This window comes from Rhinoraja longicauda, chromosome 6 (genome assembly GCF_053455715.1).
Source record: "Rhinoraja longicauda isolate Sanriku21f chromosome 6, sRhiLon1.1, whole genome shotgun sequence".
In the NCBI taxonomy this organism is placed as follows: domain Eukaryota; kingdom Metazoa; phylum Chordata; class Chondrichthyes; order Rajiformes; family Arhynchobatidae; genus Rhinoraja; species Rhinoraja longicauda.
In genome coordinates, this window is record NC_135958.1 from 68631194 (window position 1) to 68649439 (window position 18246).

The 18246-nt window shown below is 39.6% G+C and overlaps 1 protein-coding gene across 2 annotated transcripts in view; it reads right to left on the minus strand.

Moving 5' to 3' along the window:
• Positions 1 to 2638: 2638 nt before the first annotated feature.
• The window catches only part of slc38a10 (solute carrier family 38 member 10), a 97819-nt gene continuing 82211 nt past the window's right edge, over positions 2639 to 18246 (minus strand). Inside the window, exons 12-17 of one of the 2 annotated variants that reach the window (XM_078401264.1) lie at positions 16831 to 16986; positions 15262 to 15336; positions 14869 to 15117; positions 12436 to 12564; positions 8584 to 8751; positions 2639 to 6726 (exon numbers count right to left, since the gene is read on the minus strand). In XM_078401264.1, coding sequence (XP_078257390.1) covers positions 5549 to 6726; positions 8584 to 8751; positions 12436 to 12564; positions 14869 to 15117; positions 15262 to 15336; positions 16831 to 16986 — 1955 coding nt within the window. In that variant the 3' untranslated portion in view covers positions 2639 to 5548. Of the gene's footprint in view, positions 6727 to 8583; positions 8752 to 12435; positions 12565 to 14868; positions 15337 to 16830; positions 16987 to 18246 lie in introns of both variants that reach the window. The other variant, XM_078401263.1, reaches the window with a different exon arrangement.

The following is an 18246-nucleotide window of genomic DNA, read 5'->3' on the forward strand; positions in this document are numbered from 1 at the left end:
CATTTGCCAATTCCGTCATCTAGACATCACAGCTGAAAGACACTCCTGTGACACTGCACTCACGTTTCTGTACCAGGTTATCCACTTTGGCGGCAAGAACAGGAAAGCAGAGTATTACCTGAATGGTGACCGATTGGGAGAAGGGGAGATGCAACGTGACCTGGGTGTCATGGTGCACCAGTCATTGAAAGCAAGCATGCAGGTGCAGCAGGCAGTGAAGAAAGCGAATGGTATGTTGGCATTCATAGCAAGAGGATTTGAGTTTAGGAGCAGGGAGGTTCTGCTGCAGTTGTACAGGGCCTTGGTGAGACCGCACCTGGAGTATTGTGTGCAGTTTTGGTCTCCTAATCTGAGGAAAGACGTACTTGCCTTAGAGGGAGTACAGAGAAGGTTCACCAGATTAATCCCTGGGATGGCGGGACTTGCATATGAGGAAAGACTGGATAGACTGGGCTTGTACTCGCTGGAATTTAGAAGACTGAGGGGGGATCTTATAGAAACATATAAAATTCTTAAGGGGTTGGAGAGGCTAGATGCGGGAAGATTGTTCCCGATGTTGGGGGAGTCCAGAACCAGGGGTCACAGCTTAAGGATAAGGGGGAAGTCTTTTAGGACCGAGATGAGAAAACATTTCTTCACACAGAGAGTGGTGAGTCTGTGGAATTCTCTGCCACAGAAGGTAGTTGAGGCCAGTTCATTGGCTATATTTAAGAGGGAGTTAGATGTGGCCCTTTTTGCTAAAGGGATCAGGGGGTATGGAGAGAAGGCAGGTACAGGCTACTGAGCTGGATGATCAGCCATGATCATATTGAAATGCGGTGCAGGCTCGAAGGGCCGAATGGCCTACTCCTCCACCTATTTTCTATGTTTCTATGTCTATGTAGGCAGATTCTGTCTGATTGACCTTTGATCTGTGTGAAGATGGGATTAGCTTTTCCATTTTTTGGTCATATTTGCATCTCATGTAGAGATTTGATAAATTGTTGGAATTAGATGGAAATAGTGATGTAGAGTTGTTGCCTTACAGCGCCAGAGACCGGGTTTAATCCATACTTTGGGGGAGACTGGGGGGGTTGCGCGTGCACGTGTGCCGCCAGAGGATCAGGGGACCAGGCAAATTCCAGAGTATAGCTGACAACGTGCATTGGTCTATCTGACCCCACAAGTGTGCATATGTCTGACAGGACTAGCGTAAGTGCTCACTAATACATGAGCATTCAGTCAAGTCTCATTTTCCGTTGCCATTGCATGAAGACCCACATCTGCAAATCCCATCTGGCCGCGGATATACAATGGCTCCCCCATACTTGAAGAAGCTGGTTGAAGGCCATTTCAACTCCACAATGCGGTTTCGGATCTAGTGGATAATCCAACATTTTGGTCCCTACCTGCCCATCAATGGAAAGTCTGTAATTTTAGATTCATTTCAGTAGCCAAAACTGAATTGGGATCAAATCATCCTCAATCCTGAGGAACTAATGAAGGCTTTTATATTGCCTTATCCTGCCTGTGGTTCTGGAGGTGCCGTCAGAATGGTACAGGCAGGTAACTTTAATGTATATATGAAAACCAACCAAACTTGCCTTTTTTTTCTCTTAACCTTCATGTTGGGAATCCCCTCACAAATGGAGATTCAGACCCTATGCTTAGCCTCAGTGGCATTGCATCACAATGACAGATTTTCCCATACAGAGGAACCCCATCATATGTAGAAACTGCAGATGCTGGTTTAACCTGATAGACAAAATGTTGGAGCAACTCAGCGGGACAGGCAGCATCTCTGGAGAGAAGGAATGGGTGATGTTTTGGGTCGAGAGCCTTCTAGGGAACCCCATCATGATTGGGCTGGTGATTATATTGAAAGATTAAGCTTTGGCATATGTCACTCACTCATCACAGGCTCAGTTGGGACCACTGAAATATTAAGCATTGTTGCCCTGAGTGGCTGAATGCTAGTTCTCTTCACAATCACTCGCCACTGCTAACTCAACCTGGCCCACACATTCTCTACCCGAGATGTGAATGTTGTCATTTTAATCTGTGCAGGTCAAAGAAGGTAAAACTACATGATACAATATTACAATTCTATGTGTAGGTTCACAGAAATTGTCACAATTTTCTGAACTTTACAATTAAAACTTAGACCCATGGAACAAATTTGGAATGAAAACAACCAAAATTTATATTTATAACATTTTCCTATCTGTTGATATTGTTCTCCAAGATTTGTTTATAATAATTCACCAGCAAATTGCCAAACTTTACAATCTAATTGAAAAACAGTTAATTTAATTTACAATTTAATTGAAAGACAATTTAATACAGCGCGGGAACAGGCCCTTCGGCCCACTGAGTCCGTGCTGACCAACGATCACCCCGTACACCAGCACTATCCTACACACCAGGGACAATTTTATTATTTTTTAAAACTTTTTAAAAAAAAATCAATTAAGTTGTAAAGTTTGGCAATTTGCGAGATAATTGCTAGAAACGAATATTGGAGAATAATATCAGCACAGATAGGAAAATGTGATTGTTATAAATATATGTTGACCGCGAAATGAACTTTTACTAACTGTACATTTAGTTGCAACGTTTGCAGGAACTACAGTAAATACAACTCAATACCATGGTTTGTTAATCGCACTTTATTGATAAGCCAACCATTTTACATTATAACAATGCATCTGCATGTTCCATTTCCTTCTCCATCTGTAGTTAATATTCATTTGGAATGTTATCTTGGACTCGTATCAGTGACGTTTTCTAACGTTAAATTGACAATGATTTAGTTCAACCACTTTCAGCCAGTCTCATTTTGTTGGTTTCTGTACTTAAACGTAATCCATCCCTTATTTCAAATGTGAAGGCTAACTTCCAAAGGATAATCCTGAATTTACTGATCAACAGCACTTCAAACATTAGCAAAAATGATTATCGGATTTCACATAAGATTTGACCACAAGTATTGGGGAAATATTTAAATACAGCACATAAGTTACTCAATATACAAAACCTGGATTGGATGAAAATGTCAAAATAAAAGATCACATTTAAGTAACTTCCAAGAGGAATGTGAAACCTTCACTTTCATCTCAACTTTACAAAATGCAGATGCAGTAATACACAGGAAAATTGATCCAACGTTTTAAAGCTTTTCTACCTGATCAGTGTTTGCCATCATTTTGTTTTACTACAGGCAGCATTTAGATGACAACAGATCTATTAAAGTAGAAAGTATGATAAATAGCAAGATTTTAAAAATTGTTACATTTGGAAATCAGATTCAAATATATCCAGCAAGAAAAATGTGCTTATTAAAAGCTACAAGAAGCCATATGGTTTGCACTCCCTATGTGATGGTTCATAGATTAACAACACCTCGAGAGAAGGCACCAAGTGGAATGCAGGCACTTATCTACAAGAAATAATGAACTCGGATGGCGACAATAAACTTTTCCGCTCGTTTTCCAACAGGGAGCTTCAGAACCAGTAAGCCAAGGTCGGTTACAGACTATCTATCCTCTTTGCTGAGACGTTGCACAATGTATATATTTTTTACACGTAAACTAACTGGTAAACATACTATTTGTATGAAGGTAACACAAGTTCTAGTTTGTAACATTGATAAAGAAATGCATGCATCAATTTAAATCACATCAAAAAAGAAAAATCGCCATAGTTGTCGGGACATTGATGATTTCAACCTTTGATTCCTTGTAGCATTGGTAATGAACAGATCTCAATGAAAATAAATGAATGAGTAATAAATATTTTCCAAGAAATATTTATGCAATTATATTTGTAATTTAGTGACTGACTGGAAAGTTGACATTGGAAGATTTTTGTGGCTTAAAAAATAATTTCAAAAATCATCACTATATTTAGGCCACATTACTTCAGACAATTATAAATAGCCTGTTTCTCTGCCCTGATCGGTTTCCATAAATAAAACTGATATTCTAAAATGATTTGGAAATTAAAAATTCCCTATTTTGAACTGCCTAGAATCTATTTTACCATATGCTTTATTTAGAAGTGTGCCGAGTTTATTCAACTTTGAACATAGGATATTTCTGATTTACTTTAGAGATTGTGAAAAGTCTCTAAGAAGGGAACAAGTTTGTGTTAGTGCCAGCATGGTATTTTTTGAAGTCCACCTAATTAAACACAAACAATTTCAAGGAGTTGTATTCCTGTGGATTACATCTGAAAATTATTTGTATTTGTACTTTTAATAAATTTATCTCCCAGCTCTATAAGAATAAAGAAACGGAATCAGCTATCTTTAAGGCATTTCTATACACACTATGTTCCAAAAGTGACTAACTCGTGAAATGATACCTGTTGCAATTGGGAATGAAGATACAAGTGAAATCATGTGGACAGACTGAATTGAGAAACTAATGGTTAAACTCTTAATTAGTTTGGCAACCAGACAACAATTCCATAATGATTGAATTTTAAAAAGTTAATTCTTCATGAAAAGTGTTTTTTATATAAATAATGCATTATTTGGGAATCTATTCTGGATTATTCATCTGAAATATACATTTCAATTTTCTGGGCATAAGTGCTGACCGAAACTTTTTTAAAAAAAAAGGTATGTCGTGCAAGAATGAATTAAATGGCCACAATTAAATATTGCACCTTCTGCCGAACAAATTACACAATTCAAAGCACTCTGGTAGAAAGAACTCTTAAAATAATATAATCTTTTTAGAATGCAAATATTATAAGGTAGCCATTCAATGCACATTGGATTAATGTAGAATTGAACACATTTAAGGAATAAAATGTGATCCGATTTAGTTTAGCAGGAAAAGGACAGGTGTCAAATCAAACACTGATATTTCAGCCACAATAAAGTTCGTATCGTAGAGTTTGGACGGCAATTTTCTCGTGGACACATGTAAAAAAAATAGGCGTTAATTGCAAAAATCTTTGTATTATTAAAATATACAATCAACTGCCCTAATGAATACCCATTTAGAAATATCCCATAAGAAAAGCTAGCTGTTTTCATTGATGCATGTTGTCCCTGAGAGGAAATTGAAGATACCTAGTTGATGGGTAGTCGCATTTCTGGGGTTTGAAAGTGCCCTCCGTACGATCAATGGTACATTTAGTTGTCACAAACCCAACAGGTTGCAGAGTTTATTTTTATTCATTCTTGGTAGCTTCTAGTAATAGATGCACAACAGGACTGAATTCTTCTACAATTCAGATGCTTCTTTCAGAATTTCTTGATATTTTCCATGTATAAGCTGATAGTGGACGATCAAGTGATCCAGAGACAGTCATTTAGTAACCTCCTTGGTGCACAGTTGATTCATCAGGTAACTAAATTCCAATAACTTTTTCTGGATTACTTTAAAAATCTTTTCAAAGTCCTACCGATTTGTTGCAAGTGGTCCTCATTCACACAATGCAATGCAGACGAGACACTGCAAAAGCTGCACATGGCACACAAAGGAATCCTAGTACCAACCGAGAAATATTTTATTTTTAACCTCAAAAAACCTCTGGAAAATGGACACGATCGGAGTCATGTATCGGCTTCAGTACTGGTCACTTGCTTCATCTTTCGGCTTTGAACTATCTGGAATGATCCTCCTGCCACCTGTTTTAGCTGGTTCTCCAGTGCACTTCGGAGGTCGTTGGTTTTGAAGTTTGGCACCGGATCAAGGTTGATGATCACTTTATCTCCATCGTCCTGAAGGCTTTCATCCACTTGTGACCTTAGGTCTCTCTTTCTTCTACGCAGATCCCCACCTCCGTCAACTTTCAGGTCTTTGTATGGTTCACCATTTTTCTGGTCTGGATTCTTCTCCTTGTGTTGTGGCACAATGTTTGGGTCTGGCCCCAGATGGTCATCCAAAACTTTTTTACGACTTTTCAATGAATCGTCTTCAACGTTTCTGTTGTCAATTTCCTGTGCTCTGCTGTTGAGATTAGCCTCTGGATTTCTTTGAATTTTTGGATTCACTGGCCCTTTGATTTTATCCATCCCTTCCTCCCTTCTCTCAAATACCTCCTTAGCTACAACCTTCACTTTTTCAATGTTATCACCCTCGGGTTTTTCTATTAAAGGATTGCGTTCGATTTTCAATTCAAAATCATGAATTTCATTTTTTAGCTTTGCTTCAACATTGAGACCGTCAAACAACTTTGGATCATTGGCTCCGATATCTGGCAACTTCGGATTGCCAATCCAAGCTTCAGCCTCTTTTCTTTGAACTCTCACCCCATTATCCAAGGGAACGTTTGGATGTTTAAGTCCACGTTCATGGCCAGGTCCTGCTTCAGGTATACCAATTTGTTGAGATATCTTTGGAACTTCAGCATCATTCTGTAGCATCATCTTTCCACCATCTTTGCTTTTCAAGTGATGTTCTGGAGCCCCAATGTTTTGGTCAAGTTCTTTAAATCCATCTTTCAGCTGAGGGGCCATCTTGTTAGCTTCGACATCTCGTTTGGAATCATGAACTTGATCCTGATTTTCGAGGGCACTTTGCTGAGCTTTGTGCAAAATATTTTTATGTTCCGCATTATCCTTTTTGTGATCAGCTGCAGGCAGACCTTGAGCGAAGTTAAAAGAATCACCCTGCAAATTAGCATTAATTACATGAGGAATCTCTGCCTTCTGCCCATTCACAGCCTCAACATTTTTTATTTGATCTTCATTTCCTTGATCTATTTTTTCTTTCACAGGATACTCATTGTCTACAGAAATACAAAAAAGATAAAAAGAGATACAACACTATTAGAACAGTACAATAAGCAAAGGCATGAAAAATGGTCACACTTTTTATGCTCATACTTGGATATTCCTGTTTTGTCCCCCACAGCTTTGCACTTAAGCAAGGATCTGCTAAGCTCATTCAACAAATTGAGTATTCAGGGCGATCATTTACAACATAAATTAATTTACATTTTGGTCACTCAACTGCAAATCTCCTCCCTAGTTTCTTACAAACAACTTCGTAATACCCATTTCATTTATCATCTTCACCTTCAAATCTACTTCTTTCAATAATAAACTGAAACAAAACATCTCTGTGCTGCATGACTATCTCCAGAAGTCTTTCTCCAGCAGAACAATTTTTATTATGAATTGCTCTTTAATTATCTTGTGGATTTTTCAATGCCAACAGAGCAAAAATTAACTGCAATTTAGCAACTTCTGACAATTTTAGTTTTCACAGAAGCAGGTCACTGTGTTACAGGTACAATATACAACTCTGAAAAAAATAAAATCCTCATTCATTAATACACTGGAGATTCTAAAAGACAAGCCTCTTCCATAAATATTTTATAACTTTACCCAACTATTTAAATGGAAAATATATTGCAAACAAAAAACGTTCACATAAAAAGATTAATGTAACAGATTCAACTCGTAGAAAAATATGCAATTTTGATCTCAATTTCCAATCCAGAGGTCAGCACCATGTTCAGAACCACTTTGCAGCATTAAATTCCTTTGCCAGTTGCATCATGCCAAAAAGAAACTATTGACTGTTTTCAATTAATCTAGTCTCTCATGTTAAATACATCAGTGGTGCAGTCAGGCAGCACAGTCGTGCAGCTGGTAGAGCTGCTGCCTCACAGCGCCATGGAGCCAGTTTTTGATCTTGACCTCTGATGCAGCCTGTGTGGAGTTTGAATGTTCTCCCTATGAGCGCCTGGGTTTTCCCTGGGGGCTACGGTTTCTTCCCGCATCCCAAAGACATACGGATTTATGGGTTAGAGTCAGAGTGATACAGTGTGGAAACTGGCCCTTCGGCCCAGCTTGCCCACACCGGCCATCATGTCCCAGCTACACCAGTCCCACCTGCATGCATTTGGTCCATATCCCTCCAAACCTGTCCTATCCATGTACCTGTCTAACTGTTTCTTAAATGTTGGGATTGTCCCTGCCTCAACAACCTCCTCATGCAGCTTGTTCCATACACCCACCACCCTTTGTGTGAAAAAGGTATCCTTTAGATTCCTGTTAAATCATTTCGCCTTCACCTTAAACCTAATTAGCCTCTGTAAATTATCGCCAGCGTGTAGGGAGTATTTGCAAAAATAACATAGATCTCGTGTGAATGAGAGAGCAATGGTCAGCGTGGACTTGGTGGGCTTATGGGCCTGTTTCCATGCTGCATCTCTTAACTCTAAATATTAGTAAAAATTACCTAAACTGAAGAATGCTGGAAGAATTTACCTCTCAAAGTGTTTCGTTTAGTTCAGAGATACAGTGCGGAAACAGGCCCTTCGGCCCACCGAGTTCATGGCGATCAGCGATCCCAGCACACGAACACTATCCTGCACACACTATTTATAATTTCACCAAGCCAATTAGCCTATGAACCTGTATGTCTTTGGAGTGTGGGAGGAAATTCGAACACCCAGAGAAAATGCACGCAGGTCACGGGCAGAACGTACAAACTCCATGCAGACAGCACCTGTGGTCAGGATTGAACCCGGGTCTCTGGCGCTGTCAGGCAGCAACCCAACCACTGCGCCATCGTGCTGCCCCAGTGTTAGTAAAGCACTGCCTAACTTTATTCTGTTCTTTGCAATGATTCTTACCCAGCTGTCCTTTGTCCTCATCGTCAGCCTTTTGCTGGTGAATCTCCTTGTGTTGTTCCTGAATGACGGCCAAAAGTTTCTCCTGCTGGTCCAATAGACGCTTCTGCTGTTCCTGCTGCTCTTTGATCACATTCAGTAAAACTGCATGGTCCAGAAGTTTTTCTTCACCTGCATCAGAAAGAAAAAAAATTAAATCAAATATTTCTCAGCAAAATCACCCTGCTCTAAATGTTTGACCCACACAACTCCAATCTTTGGATTAATTTTAAGAACAAGAGTATCCCTTTCAGTCATTCAGAGCATGACTGGTCAGCAGCTAAACTTCACTTTGTCCTCTTATGATACCTTTACTAAACAAAAGCTATCTAACAGCTTGAAACTTCCATTGTTCTGTCTTTTGTAGTTTTTCCTGGGGAGATGTTCTAGATTTTCAACAGGCGCAGAGAAATTCATCCATTCCTTTTCACGTTTTGAACACCTTCATCCGTTCGTATAAGAAAATAACTGAAGATGCTGGTACAAATCGAAGGTATTTATTCACAAAATGCTGGAGTAACTCAGCAGTTCAGGCAGCACCTCGGGAGAGAAGGAATGGGCGACGTTTCAGGTCGAGACCCTTCTTCATCAGTTCAGTCTTCAATGGGCGGCACGGTAGCGCAGCGGTAGAGTTGCTGCTTTACAGCGAATGCAGCGCCGGAGACTCAGGTTCGATCCTGACTACGGGTGCTGCACTGTAAGGAGTTTGTACGTTCTCCCCGTGACCTGCGTGGGTTTTCTCCGAGATCTTCGGTTTCCTCCCACACTCCAAAGACGTACAGGTATGTAGGTTAATTGGCTGGGTAAATGTAAAAATTGTCCCTAGTGGGTGTAGGATAGTGTTAATGTACGGGGATCACTGGGCGGCACGGACTTGGAGGGCCGAAAAGGCCTGTTTCCGGCTGTATATATATGATATGATATGATATGATCTAAACTCAAGGGACTGTGAGACAAGTTTAAGTAACTTATACTCTTAATTTAGTATTCTAAACCCCAATATTATTCTCGTCTTCCTGGAATTCTCAACAATAGACCTTTCCTGAGACAAGACACTTAAACTGGGGCTTGACCAAAATTCCATACGAAGTGCAAAATCCTCTCTTTTATTTAATTTACAGATTACCACAATGGCACTTTTGTTAAGCAATATTTTTGAGAATTGCACAGTAGTTGGGGGTTCAATAGTGGAGAAAAAAACAGTACGTTGATACAAGGGCAGAGTTTTAATTCAAGGTCCATAAAAATAATAAGGATCCAATCAAAATTTCAGTTTCCAAAGTGTGGTAAAAGGTGTGGTTGTGTTTATGATTCTCCATTTGCACATGAGCGAACTAACTACTGATGTTTGTCCACGAGCTCGAAAGAAATGTCATCCAACTGCTTATAGTTTTCAATATTTTACAAGCATGAAGTGGGGATCGAAAACTAAAATAATTTAAAATATGAATTAAATATTCAAATTCTGTCGAGTACAACTTTCAGACTACAAACTTTGTTTTATTTCTTAATCTGCTCTGTTGAGTTATGAATCATGAAAGGAGACAGTTAGGTGCTACATAAATCACCTTTGGGCATTCCGTTTACTGGGCAGGTAAAAATCAATAAACGGCAGCATTTAAAATAAAAAGTCACTCAATTTTTTTTGCAGCCCCGAACAAGCAATTTATGATTTTACGAGAGGTTTTAGCAGAAGAGGAACAAAGCTCCATATTAATTCTATAGAAAGTTAAAATGAAATAGGTAAATAGGGAAAGGAGGTAGTGATAGGGATAAAGATGATGGAGGATATGCAGAGGATAAATGGGGAAAAAAATATTGTATTTCTATAATAGAACATTTCAAAAACCTTAAAACAATGGTTGTGTAGACATGAATTTTAATTATGTTGAGGACATTCCCTAATGAAATGCTTAGAAATACTTAAAATAGCATCTGTTTTGAAACCAAGAACTTTCCAACAGCTTTATAGCTCAGATATAAAGTCAATATAATGGAAAATCCCAAGAGATTCCACAGGTATATTAAGGTACATTAAGAACAAATGGGTAAGGGAAAGAATAGGCCTCTTTTAGATCTTCTGTATGTCGAGCCACAGGCGATGGGCCAGGTGTTAAATGAATACTCTCATCTGTATTTTCTGAGGAATTGTGATATGTTGGACCATATCTCAAATTCAAAAGAAGTGCCTGTGGTACTGAAGAGTATCAATGTGGATAAATCCACAGTTTAGTATATCTTAGGAAATTTGGGGAAGTTATAGAAGAAACTGCTGGGACATTTTCACACGGAGGGCCTATGACCAAGTGCAAGGTGAAGTACTTTGATAAATCAAACCAGGGCAGGCCTTGCACAGTAAATAGTAGGGTCGTGGTGAGTGTTATAGAGCAGAGCGCCCAAGGAGTATGGGTGCATAGTTCCCTGAAAGTGGCGACACTGGAGACGAAGATAGATTTTGGCACGTTTGCACTCATCGATGTGTATCAAGTACTGGAATATCATTTTATTGCTGAACAAGATTTTGGCGAGACCACATTTGGATAACGCAGGCAGTTCTTGTCACCCTGCTAAAGGAATTATGTCATTAGGCAGGGTGCATTAAAGATTTACTAGGATGTTACTAGGACTCGACTTAAGCTGTAAGCAACAGCTGAGAGTTATTTCCCTGGAGGTCGAGGGGTGTTCTTATAAAAGTATCCAAAATCATGAGAGGCAAAGATAAGGTGAAGTGTCATAGACTTTTTCCCCCAGGGTAAAGGAGCCTTGAACCAGAGGGCATAGGTTTAAGATGAGAAGGGAAAGATTTTGAAGTGACCCAAGGGGCAATGGTTTTGCAGAGGGTGGTGGGTATACGGAACAAGCCAGAGAGGCGCAGCTAATAGAACTGCTGCCTTACAGCGCCAAAGAGCTGGGTTTGATCCTGACCTCAGGTGCTGTCTGTGTGGAATATGCACGTTCTCCCTGTGACTGCATGGGTTTCTTCCGGGTGCTCCGGTTTTCTCCAAAGACGTGTAGGTTTCTGGTTCAATTGGCCTCTAAATTGTGCCTTATGTGCAGGGAGTGGATGGGGAAAGTGGGAATAACATAGATCTAGTACGAACAGGTGATCGATGGTCAGCGTGGGCCCTGTGGTCCGAAGTTCAATCTACAGATGGGTACAATGGCAATACTTAAATGATATTTAGACAGGTACATGGAGAGGAAGTGTTTAGAGTGGGTAGATACAAAATGCTGGAGTAACTCAGTGGGACAGGCAGCATCTCTGGAGAGAAGGAATGGGTAATGTTTCAGGTCGAGACACTTCTTCAGACTGATGTCAGGGGAGTGGGCGGGACAGAGATAGAATGTAGTCGGAGACAGTAAGACTGGTGGGAGAACTGGGAAGCGATGGGGATGGAGAGAGAGGGAAAGCAAGGGCTATTTGAAGTTAGAGAAGTCAATGTTCATACCGCTGGGGTGTAAGCTACCCAAGCAAAATATGAGGTGCTGTTCCTCTAATTTGAGCTGGGCCTCACTCTGACAATGGAGGAGGCCCAAGGCACAAAGGTCAGATTAGGTGGGGGGGAGAGTTAAAGTGTTGAGCAACCAGGAGATCAGGTAGGTTAAGGCGGACTGAGCGGAGGTGTTCAGCGAAATGATCGCCGAACCTGCGCTTGGTCTCGCCGATGTACAGGAGTGTTTAGAGTGATTTGTTTCAAATGCAAGCAGATCAGACTTGCTCGATTATATAACCAGGTTAACCAGACGAGCTGGGCAAAATGACCTGTTTCTGTGGTATACAACTCTATAACGAGTATACTTCTTGTCACGACTCACCTTCTACTGCTTCTCCATCTTGCTTGCCTTCCACAATTGCATTTTGACTGTCTCTCTCATCTCGGATGTGTAGCTGGGACTCTCCAGCAGCATCAATCTTTTCCAAAGATGGCAAGTCCTTCTTATTGCCTTTACAGGAAAGTTGGTGTAAGTGTGGGAAGAGAAAAAAAAAATCTTTATAACTAAATTACATGTAAATGTCAACCAATTTAGTTTAAAAAGCACATAGAATTGCCTACTGGCAAGAATTTCCTTTACCACCTAGCTATTCATAGTAGATGTTGAACAGCATGGCATCATAGGTACCAAGTTAGACACAGTACTGGAGTAACTAAATAGTCAGGCAGCAATAATGCTTGGTGACACTAGAGGGCAGAAATGCCCTTTATAAATTCAATGCCACTCAATGGAAATGAAACTTAACCCAATCTGCATGTTTTAATAGTGCATCACATTGAGCCTGTAGTTTTTAGTTTGTTGTCAGTAGACAGCCTTCCAATAAATATTAGTGACTGTCCCGCAATGTTTTCACAAGAGCTAGGTATGGCACCGAGCCTTTTTACAAAAAGCTGAAATACACTTAAAATTTCAGTGGAAAATAAATGGAAATGTAGAAATGTCTTTGGGATATTTGACCAGTAAATTAATAAAAGTAATAAATGAACAACAAACTCAACAGATGACATGATGCAGCTCTACAGAACCTTGGTTAGCCTGCATTTGGAGTATTACGTGCAGTTCTGGTGGCCCCATTATGGGAAAGATGTGAAGGCTTCAGAGATTATGCAGAGATAGTTTACCAGAATGTTGCCTGGCTTAGAGGCTTTCAGCTACAGAGGAAGGTTGGATAGACAAGAAGAGTTTTCTCTGGAATGGAGGTTGAGGGGAGACATGGTGAAAGTGTATAAAATTGTGAGGCATAGATAGGGTAGAGAGCCAGAACCTTTCTTTCCCCATGGTGGAAATATCCAATACTAGAGGGCATAGCTATAAGGTGAGAGGAGGAAGGTTTAATGGAGGTGTGTGGGGCAAGTTTTTACAGGCACGAACACCCGCATGCATGCACAGGAATGCATTGTGAGGGGCGGTGGTGGAGGCAGATACGATAGTGGCGTTTAAGAAGCTAACAGGTACATGGAAGTGCAGGGTATAGAGGGATATGGATCAAGTACAGGCAATGAGATCAGTTTAACTCGGCATCATGTTCGGCACAAGCATTGAGGGCCGAAGAGTCTGTTCCTGTGCTGTATTGTTCTATTTTCTATGACAGGCTCAAAATATTTAAGTAATGCAAAAGAATATTTCAGAAGCAACAAGACTGTCGTGCATCATTAAAATGGCAGCAATATTGCTGTCACATCTGTTAACAGATTATTAGCACAGGAGCTGGCTAAATCGGATATCTATATCCTCAACTTTATTTCAGGTTCTGCCCTGACCAATTGGGCCTTAATGGGTGCAGCTTTGCTGATGATAGCCGTGTAGAAACAAAAATGAAGTCAGCAAATTAAAATGCAAAACCATTTTTGTTAACATGCCAAATGATACGAAAAACACTTTTGGCCAAAATAAGCGTCAGCAGTCATTGAGGAAATGTCCAATTTCTGCAGGAAACAATTAGATGAATGGATTAATTCAATTGAACCGTCCAAACAGGAAAACTGAAGCTCAACAAATAGACTGCTGCAATTTTTTTTTTACATTGCTCAATCTCTCCCAGTTTTTCAAAAATTGGTGTTAATATCATATCCAAAATTCAGATCATGCAGAATTATTTGCTAGGCAAATAAATAGAGCATGGCAGTGAAGAGAAAGGCGTTGGAAACAGCACAACCATAGCTAAATCCCTACAACTTAAACTGGAAACACAAGGAACTGCATATGCTTGAATCTTGTGCGAAACACAAAGTGCCGGAGGAACTCAGCGGGTCAGGCAGCATCTGGAAAGGGAATGGACAGGGGGTCGTGACCCAAAATATTGCCTGTCTATTCCCTCTCCAGTTGCTGCCTCACTCAAAGCATTTTGTGTTTTAAATTAATTCTGGAATTGGGTAGGCAGGATGAGAGGAGAGAAAGGTCACGAGTAATCAGAAGTCAACTGAACTGGACAAACCAAATGGATCTTCATGCTAAAGAAACAGTGCAGATGTTACACTCTTTTGGATAAGAAGCTCACCACTCAACCATTCCAACTCTATGCAACAGGTTTGCCTGCAAATCTGCATGACTTAGAAATGCTCAGTACTTCACTGGCGGGTTGGTTGTAAACATTGCCAGGAACACCTCAAAGTAGATCGCTTTATCAACCCCTCTGCAAATTAACTTGTAATGTACTCTACCACTTCCCTTTACTAGTCACAATTTACATCATCTGTAGGAAATAATACAGCAACCTGCCACGGTTTGAGATGGATCTGACCAGATGCAACTTACCATTTTTAAGATCTCTGTTGTTTATGTTTTCCACAATTCCTTCTTGATTATGAATCACTGAGTCATCTTTTCCAGGAATGTTGCCATGTTTATCCATCATTTGTAGTTCTACACCTGCTTGAGGCTCTGCACCTCTTGCATTCATTTCCTCTTCCACATCGGATCGCTGTTCCTTTTGTTCTGGTTTAACTTCTGGAGCATTTCCAGGATTGTTGATTTCATTTCCAATTCTTCCATCCTCTTCTTTTACTGCAAAATTAATTTTGGCTTCATTGTTTGATTCTTTTACCTCTTTTTCCTTAATATTTATTTTAGCTTCCTGATTTACACCATCTGCCTGCACAGTTTTCATTCTCAGTAGTTTCTTTTCATTTGAGTCATCACCATCCATACCTTCATCTACAATAACTTCATCGTGTGGGTTTGGTGGTTCATGTCGATGAGCCTCTCCGACGGGATGAGCAACTCCTGCAAAGGAAAAAAAGAAAAAAGCTGGATGCAAGCCGAACAAATTTTTCAGAAATCCACACTATCACCTGGGAATTTGTTTTTAACATAGATCTCGGTTGTCACTTCAAAAAAAATCATTTTGGATGTTTTGGATTTATTTTCAAGTTTCTAAACTTCATTTAGTTTAGTTTAGTTAAGAGATGTAGCGTGGAAACAGGCCCTTCGGCCCACCAAGTCCACACCGATGAGCGATAATCCATGCACACCTTCTATCAAACACACTAGAGACAATTTACAGAAGCCAAAAAACCCCCATGCGGTCATAAGGAAAATGCACAAATTCCATACAGATAGCACCCGTAGTTAGGATTGAATCCAGGTATCTGGTGCTGTAAGGCAGCAACTCTACCGCTGCGCCACTGTGCCGCCCTAAATGTTTCTCATCTAATTACAAATTATGTGTTACAAGAAAGCAGATCAAGGTCTATTTAAGTATTCACATTATGTTTCTGCTTCCTATCATTATTGCCAATGTGGGCTGAAGAACTGCAGTCTAGTTAATTTTCTGTATCGTTTTTATGATGGCATGCACCATTATCGCTTACTGATATCTCTAAAATGTTAAACGTCATATCATTTTCCGGCCATGTGATACACATGTTTATTAATCTTGTGTCTCGGCACCTTTCTCCCTCTACAAAAAAAAGCACTGCTTTTATACAACAATATTTATCTTGCAGCTCAGAATAAATCTTGCCGGCATGGTTTTCTATCTTACGCTGATATTTGAAACTAACCGATCCCAAAATGTTGCTCAGTAAATTAGAGGTAAAATAGCAGATGGGCTAAACTTTTATCTCCTAAAGTTTTTGGTTGCTCTCTACATTCAAATAGAAATATTTTGTGGTTAAAAAACATGCAGAAATCACTTCAGGACTTGTGTCTGTGCTTGTTTGTTTCAATGACATCAAACTCCAGTTGCTGTTACTTTTAATGAGGTACTTTTTAATACGAGTAAAAAGGTTTTTCTCCTGAAAAGGTTAGTTTCTGAATTGTGTAGTAAATATTAGTCAAAAAGCTTTGGGATAAGCAAGACATTCTCTTGCATAAGGTTATAAACTTTCTTCTCAAGCAGTACCCTAAAGTTGGTCTAATTTTATATCATGAGTGCAATATTGCAATCGCTCCAGAGCCTGCAAAATTTGTCATTTCCCTATATTGAGGAGGAAAGCTGGTGGGGAGTTAAGCTATGTTTTGCAAATTTCCATAGGTTAACCTATGCAACAGAGAAAAACAAATATAAAAATTGCCTTGCAAAAAAAAAGCATAGAAATTATTTCCCCTCCGATTTTCCTCTTTGATATGGGAAAATAAGGTTTTAGCACAACAGTGAGAACAAAAATCACACCAAACAAAAATTTGTTTGTCAGAGGTCAGATCCAAATTACCAGTCGATAAATAAAATCAATTCCCATTCTAAGTCAATTTGCACAGAGCAACCTCTTGCAGTACCTTGGTCAGGACGATCCAGCTGGACCTCTTCGCCCTTGTCATCTCTATCTTCCTGTGGTTCTATTGGGACCTTTATCTGTGGTTGCTCTACAACATCTTTCTCTAATTTTGGACGGTCTCTATCATCATTCGCTTCGTTGATCACACCGTTTTCAGCTAAAAATACAGAAATCCAAAAATAAGCCATTATTCAACTTTGACAAATTATCACTGATTTGAACAATTATTGTGAAATATTTCGGCAATGCTTTGGCATCATCTTGATTCAACCTCCTTTATGTCCCCAGTAGCACAACTACATTCAATGTAATTGAGCTTTTAACTTGTTCGGACTGTCCACGATGACAAAGCCCCTGCCCCGCTTCTTTAAAATTTCACGACCGAACTGCTTGTTCTAAACCTATTAGTTTTCGACAGTTTGGCTAAATCTGTTTGTAAACCTAACCCCCCCCCCACCCCCTCCCGTGTAAGGATATCAAGAACCATGGGTTTAAGGTTAGGTGGGAACGATTGAATTTGAACCTAAAGGGCAAGATTTTCCACACATGGGGTGGTGGAAATGAGCTGCCAGAGGAGGTAGTTGAGGTATGTACTATAACAACATCTAAAAGACATTTGGACAGGTAAATGGATAGGAAAGGTTTATAGAGGTATGAGCCAAATGTTGGCGGACGTATAGATGGGACATCGTGGTCAGAATGGCAAGTTCAACTGAAGGGGCTGCTTCCTTGCTGTTTGACTATGACTCTATAAATTAATATTAACATATGTGAATTTCTTTCAGCTTTCTTTACAAAATTTTGGTTCAATTATAAAATACTATTAGTGCTCCATGTGTCACCAGTTTTCAGGAAAGTTATTCAAGTCAAGTTTGAAATCATTATTGAGCTGAGCAACAAAGTCCTAACATGGTGTCATAACGTTAAGACACTGGGTCTGAAATTGTTCACATGAATATTTTTGGAAAAAAATGCTTACAAACGATAGCATACATGATTGCACAATGAAAATTTTATTTTTGAACAATCAAAATATTTAATTAACACATGAGTAACTAGAAAATTTAATTCAGCCTCTCAGCTAAATTTACTTTATGAAAGAACAGTCCCTAAAATGAACTCTAGGTGGTATTGTTCGCTACTACAAGAGTGGGAATGCAATAGAAGTCCCTGACATTTAACATCTGATTCAGGTTCAGATTAGTTTGTCATGAACACCAGGCTGCAATGAAATTCTTTGCTCACGTGAAGCTCAGAGTAAACAGCAAACTTACAATAATGAGAGATACAACCATAAATACAGGCACAAAACAGCAGAATGGTGCACAAATGAATTGCAAAATTGGAGTGGTGCCAAAAGAATATTAAAGGAAAATACAATACTAACTCTGTCGTACTTCATTGGAATATTAAACAC